The sequence below is a fragment of the Phyllopteryx taeniolatus genome, chromosome 1 (genome assembly GCF_024500385.1).
Source record: "Phyllopteryx taeniolatus isolate TA_2022b chromosome 1, UOR_Ptae_1.2, whole genome shotgun sequence".
Lineage (NCBI taxonomy): Eukaryota > Metazoa > Chordata > Actinopteri > Syngnathiformes > Syngnathidae > Phyllopteryx > Phyllopteryx taeniolatus.
Window position 1 is genome coordinate 38,743,083 of NC_084502.1, and position 6,466 is coordinate 38,749,548.

Sequence of the window (6,466 nt, forward strand, 5' to 3'; positions counted from 1 at the left end):
ATAGGCTACATATTGCAGCATTTGGCCAAACCAACTTTTGATTTTCCCTCTGTGTGTTGAACTGTGGCTCTGAAAAAGGGAACATCGCCGTGTAGCAGTGTCACTGATCCCTTGGGGGAAACAACCAGTGACCCGCTCTCCTCTCTTGTGGTACCCACCAGCGCACGTCTCAAAAGTACACGTTACATTGGAAGGCAGCGTCGATTCGATATTGAAGGCAATCGAAAGGCACGAACCTAGAATCGCCTTGTCAACAGCTTATTGTTTTGAGGCTAACACCGAACTCGGTAGCCGTTCCAACCGTACCTTGCTGTGGGTTCCGCAAAACCCGCATCGGGAACCGACAAGCGCAGCGTTTGGCCTCGCGTGACGGCTGGCCCTGGAGCACAGGCCCCGGTATAACGGCAAGAGTCCCTTCATTTCACTAACGTGTCGCTGACCTCGAAGTAGAACGATATGAGCGCGGCCCAGCTCCAACTAGCCGGCTGGCTCCGGCCGCTGGTTTCGTCCTCTGATGTTCGCTGCTCTAATGTGACTGGGCGAGGCCCTGTGACGCCAGTTGACGTCACGAGGAGGAGGCGGAGCCTTGTCTGGGGGCTACCTCAGCTCACAGCGAAAGAAAAAACCCCGCTGCCATTTTAGGCACTCAAGCAGACACCACGAGTCTAGTCTATAAAGCAATGGATCACAAGATAGCGTAGCATCAGAGTTCCACTGGTATCTCAACTATGTAATTTCACGTCCACGCTGTAAAATCCACTTGTAGTGTAGTGTAGTGCGACGTTGTGCTGGCCTCCGCTCGGGTTCTCCATTTTACTGCTGCCACTTTTTCCGCAGGGGTTGCAATTTGACAGGGAAATCTGAGCTGATTTGCTTACACGCTACAGGGTGCATTTACAGGTTTTATTGCGCAATCCGTGCGAATGTGGTTGCACGAGGATCTCAAGTGCACCTGCATGGCTTGTATTTAGGGGTTTACCGAAGAGTTAAGTTTTGACCACGAGCACGTCTTATCAACAGAAGTCGACGGAGTTTACGCCCTGAAATTGGGCGTGCAAAACGTACTGTGCTAATAACTATTCAAACGTTACATTCCTCCAAAAATTGTGGTCATCGCATCATCGAGCCGTCACATTAGCAAAACGAGACACAATGAGCGCAAAAAGAATGAAGTGTAGTCTTACACAAATAATTCAGACATGGTCCTCTCCGTGCTCCTCCAGCTTTATTGATAGTTTAAAATTACATTTCTATTTTCTAGGACTTCAGTTGCACTTTCCTTCCGACTTAAAAACTGAGTACAAGCAAATGGCATTTATACAGTAGTCTAAGTGATATTGTACAAAAATAACATTTTGATTTCTGTGAAAACTTTTCATTCCGAAATAACTCCAAATTCACCTATTCTGACAACTGGTCATGGTGTTTTAAATTTGTCAAGGTAAAAAGAACAAAAAGAATTCCAAGGCCATTTTAAAGGCAACAACCAACTTGGCCTGTGATTTTTAAATTGTAAACAGATTTCTATAATAGAAGTTGCTCCTTTTATATCTCCAAAATGCTTTGTATCTTTGACGGCGCCCACTTAGCTGCGTGTAGTGCTGAAATGCATGATATGAAATGTTTCCATGTCATTCTCCCTTGGCCAACTCAACCCACTTAAAACAAACCAAAATAACCTTACATGGAAGTTCGGTTTCCTTTTACTCCCTTTTATCTCTTGACAAGATATTCACTGCCACAAGTTCAGAGGTCCAACAGATTCCCATGTTTAGTCCCATTGATTCATCTCTGATCACCAGTGGCTTGGAAAGGGGGGTCCTTTAACAAAGCATTATACATAACACCGCTACCAAACTAAAACATTTTTGTGTTGAATGCAGAAAGATTTTTTTCACCCCTTTCATTACATGTCGAGAGGCTCACTGGCCTGGGACTAGCCTCTATTGGCCAACCTTTGACCAGTGAAGAGGATTCAGAGAAAAATAATACAACCAACCATCAATCTGAAAAAAAGGAGGGGCAACAGAGGGCACCGATTATGCGGTGTCTTCGCAGGTGCACTCTTTTGCCAGGTGGCCCGCCTTTCCACATTTGTAGCAGTTGGTCTCGCTGGCTTTAGTGCAGTGCACCGCGACGTGACCAATCTCTCCACACCTGCAGGACAATAGCTCAAACTTAGTACTGTACTAAGTACAAGGGTTATGCTAAGACAATAGGACAGCCAACACTTACCTGTAACATTTCACCTTGTCACAAAGCTTCTGGATGTGGCCAAAGCCGCCGCAGGAGTAACACTTCTGCTCATTGGCGTCGCAGTCACGGGCCATGTGACCAGACTTGCCACAGGTGTAGCAGAGTTGCTCCCTCTCCTTTTTGGGCTCCTTGCATTCGCGAGAAATGTGGCCAGTCCTATGGCAGTTGTAGCACGCTAAGCGGGGGGGGGGGGGGGGGGTGAAAGTGTCAACAAGCTTCCTAACAGGTATTAACTTACATGGCGCTTCAATGGTGTGATCAAAACTTCAATTGCCATCTAGAGGGCAATGCTCACCATCCTCAGTTTGGTCACAGTCCCTCGCCAAGTGCCCTAGGTCTCCACACCGATAGCAGGTCATGTCTGCATTGACACACCGAGAGTTAAGATATTGCAACTTGGGAGCGCCACCCTGAGTTACGTTACCTTCTCTGACTAGCAAAGACACAAAATGAAGTATGTAATTAAAAAAAAAAAAAAGCAATACAAATCCTATTCTGGGTGTGGCCTAAATAGTATGTAGTACCCTTGCCTCGTCCCCTGCCTCGGCCACGTCCTCGTGAGCCGCCACCACAAACATTGGGGCAATGTTTGATCCAGTGTCCTGAGCGGCCACATCCGAAGCACTCGCTGCTGCAGCTCATCTCCATAACCTGAGCAGACAAACAACATGTCAATCACTGTACACACACACACCACTTGGAAAAGCACAATACAATCTACTGCTTAGAATCTGACTTACAAATTGAGCTTTGAATTTAAAACTACGCTTATCACTTTGGGATGGTAACACCAGTGCACGTCTAGCATGCTACATCCTGGGCAATGGTTTCCTAATCTACCACCACCAAGAAGGTTGTTTTAGTATGAGGGATTCTGTTTCATCTACAAACATCCAACTAATTTACAGGAACGAATCATGTTGTGAACGCCATTGGCCAAACTTCAGTTTGCTGACGGCGCTCAAGTCGGAAAGAATGTGGGTTAATGTGTAATCAAGCACCTCATTTGAAATACCCAACAGTGGACGTGTGTAAGGATGCTTTGGAGGGCACGTTTTCAATTACCTTTTTTTTTTGGGTGGTGGGGGGGGGGGGGGGTGTCGGTTTAACAACGTTAATTCGTTAAACTCTAGTTGCCCACAATTTAGAGTACCTAAAAACGGTATAAATGCAATTCGTACTCTTTAGCATCACGTTCACCGCTACATAAAAACAGCAGGTTTTAAAAGTGTTCAACATATGCCCACGTGTAAAGCTTGACGTTTTATCAGGACTGCGATAACTTGAACACTTATCTATAAGTCTGTTTAAATCATGAACACGGCGAATCCGTGGCTTCGACGGCGCTGGAAAACAAATGCTAAAGGTTGAAGCTAGGCTAGCGCGGGCCTAGTCACGTTGATGTTGCTGCGCAGTCGCGAGACACCAGAGCTTCATGCTAACTCAAGCTAGCAGCACTCCACCGCACCATCACGACCAAGAGGCACGCTTCAGTCGACGATACAGCTTCCGTCGCCTACAAAGGAGCGTTTTCACCGGCATAAAAACCAATACAGCGCCTTAACAATTTGTTTGCATTGGGGTTTGCAGGGAATACACGTTGAATATCGACATTTCACGCGCAGGGAAAAACACGCCAAATTCGTAGGTACGGCTTCCTATTAGCAGGCCTGACTGAGGTCCCGATGCTCCGTAAACGAGCGCAAACGGAACGAGTTGGCTGAAAGAAACCGACCAAGTGTAAAATTCACCTGGTAGATAACCTACCCGTTATACTTTCAACATCCGGATGTATTAAATGTATAACAAACAGTTTACTACTCAACATTATTTCTTACCTCGCTACCTCTAAAGCTCTGTGTGTTTACGCCTCCTCGTTTGCGCTACATGCGGTGTGAGCGTGAGCAGGAGTTCCTCAATTGTCATTCACGGAAACGAGTCAAAACCTACGCGCTGATTGGTCGCGCGCGCTGGTAACAGCCAATTAAATACGAAGATGTCTGGACACCGCCTCTATGACTGCACCAATCATCGAGCCAGAACTGTACTTTCCTCCTTAAATTGACTGAACATCACAATAATAATAATAATAATAATAATAATTAATCGGGCGGCATGGTGAAAGACTGGTTAGCACATCTGCCTCACAGTTCTGAGGACCGGGGTTCGAATCCCGGCCCCGCCTGTGTGGAGTTTGCATGTTCTCCCAGTGCCTGTGTGGGTTTTCTCCGGGCACTCCGGTTTCCTCCCACATCCCAAAAACATGCACGGTAGGTTAGTTGAAGACTCTAAATTGCCCGTAGGTGTGAATGTGAGTGTGATTGGTTGTTTGTTTATATGTGCCCTGCGATCGGCTGGCGACCAGTTCAGGGAAAATGGATGGCTGGATAATCGATCCATTTTCCGAGCCGCTTCTCCTCACGTGGGTCGCGGGTGTGCTGGAGCCTATCCCAGTGAACTGCAGACGAGGCGGGGTACACCCTGAACTGGTTGCCAGCCAATCGCAGGGCACATAGAAACAAACAACCATTCGCGCTCACTTTCACACCTATGGCAAATTTAAGAGTTTTCAATCAACCTACCATGCATGTTTGTGGGAGGAAAGCCCACTCAGGCACAGGGAGAACATGCAAACTCCACACAGGCAAGGCTGGATTTGAACCCAGGCCTCCAGAACTGTGAAGCAAATGTGCTAAGCAGTAGGTCACCGCGCCACTCACTTTTAATCTTAATACTGTAATAATACAGGCAGCGACATAGTGGTGAGCACGTGCCTCACAATTCTGAGATTGAGAGGTTTTAATCTCAACTCCTCTGTGGAGTTTGCATGATTGTCTACCTGGTACTTTGGCTTCCTCCCAGATTCCAAAAACATGGTAGGTTACTTGAAAACTACATTGTCCATTGGTGTGAATGTGAGTGTGAATGTTTGTTTGCGCTGCAATGGATAGGCAACCGGTCCAGGCTGTAGCCAAAGTCAACCGGGATAGGCTGCTCACCCACGACCCTAATAAGGGCAAGCGGTACGGAAAATGGATGGTTTGATCCACAGGTGTCAAACTCAAGGCCTTGGGGCCAGAATCCAGCCCGCCGCAAGTGTGGCCCATGAAAGCAAATCAAGTGTGTCTTTGTTTCTTTGTAAATGGATTTGCTCTTCATTTTGGGCAAAAAATCTTTACAAAAAAATGCATTTTCTTCATTTTTTCCAGGTAATCCTTTTTAACATCAATTGAACAATACTTCAAATATTTGGTTGTTACTATTTTCCATCATCACTGATGGTGTCACAGGTGACACTTGCCTGACTTTGGTGTAGGCAGTGTGGGTTCAGTTACTTCCCACTTACGGATAGTGAGAATCTGAGTGTCAATGGTGGTCTGTCTCTATATGTGCCCCGAGATTGACTGGTAATCAGTCCAGCTTGTAGTCTGCCTTTTCCCAAAGTAAAATGGGTTAGGCTGTAGCTCACCTGAAACCCTGAAAAAGATATGCACTATAGAAAACGGATGGATATTGGATGGATGGACTACTTTCCATTACGTCTACTTTATTAGTTATATCTAGCAGTGTCTCCAGAAGACTACAGTTCAATTGAGGTGTTGTGTCACTGTCTAAAACAGATAAATAACTGGATGAGCCAAAATTGTCTTCAATTAAACCACAACAAAACTGAGATAATTGTTTTGGGCAATAAAGAAAAGAGGATTGCTGTTAGTAAATATCTGGAGTCACTCTCTTTAAAAACCGACGACCAAGTCCGAAACCTTGGTGTTCCGATAGATTCCGACCTGACTTTTAGCAGTCATACCAAGTCAATTACTAAAACTGGCTTCTACCATCAGAAGAACATATCCAGAGTGAAGGCTTGCATGTGTTAAGCAGACCAGGAAAAGCTCATCGATGCTTTTATCTCAATTAGACTTGATTATTGTAATGGTCTTCTGACTGGACTCCTCAAAAAGAGCATTAAACAGCTGCAGCTCATTCAGAATGCTGCAGCTTGGGTTCTGACCAGAACAAAGAGATCAGAGCATATTACGCCAGTCTTTACACTGGCTTCCAGTCAGCTTTAGAATAGGTTTTAAAGTTCTGCTACTGGTCTATATATCACTAAACGGTTTTATGTCCTGAATACATGAAATAAATGGTAATGGAATATAAACCCAGTAGGGGTCTGAGATCGACAGACTCAGGTCAAATATTGGAGCAC

At 45.6% G+C, this 6,466-nt stretch overlaps 2 protein-coding genes across 11 annotated transcripts in view; both read right to left on the reverse strand.

Moving 5' to 3' along the window:
* The window catches only part of LOC133487579 (haloacid dehalogenase-like hydrolase domain-containing 5), a 31,275-nt gene extending 30,409 nt beyond the window's left edge, over nucleotides 1-866 (reverse strand). For 2 of the 5 annotated variants that reach the window (XR_009791384.1, XR_009791383.1), the window contains exon 1: nucleotides 307-682. Coding sequence is in view for 3 of the 5 variants with exons in the window: in XM_061794380.1 (XP_061650364.1) it covers nucleotides 307-420 (114 nt within the window). In the remaining 2 variants the exon portion in view is untranslated. Of the gene's footprint in view, nucleotides 1-306 lie in introns of all 5 variants that reach the window. The other 3 variants (XM_061794380.1, XM_061794399.1, XM_061794408.1) reach the window with 3 other exon arrangements.
* A 342-nt stretch (nucleotides 867-1,208) lies between these two features.
* On the reverse strand, nucleotides 1,209-4,229 carry cnbpa (CCHC-type zinc finger, nucleic acid binding protein a). 6 transcript variants are annotated; one of them, XM_061794481.1, is made up of 5 exons: nucleotides 4,095-4,229; nucleotides 2,787-2,907; nucleotides 2,552-2,617; nucleotides 2,236-2,431; nucleotides 1,209-2,157 (listed from the first exon to the last, which is right to left on the reverse strand). In XM_061794481.1, exons 2-5 carry the CDS (start codon nucleotides 2,902-2,904, stop codon nucleotides 2,040-2,042), a joined length of 498 nt encoding a protein of 165 aa, XP_061650465.1. In that variant the 5' UTR covers nucleotides 2,905-2,907; nucleotides 4,095-4,229; the 3' UTR covers nucleotides 1,209-2,039. The 6 variants fall into 6 exon arrangements, with proteins under 6 accessions (XP_061650465.1, XP_061650446.1, XP_061650428.1 ...); XM_061794462.1 differs by having other exon boundaries at nucleotides 2,781-2,907; XM_061794444.1 differs by having other exon boundaries at nucleotides 2,552-2,689; nucleotides 2,781-2,907.
* Nucleotides 4,230-6,466: the final 2,237 nt, after the last annotated feature.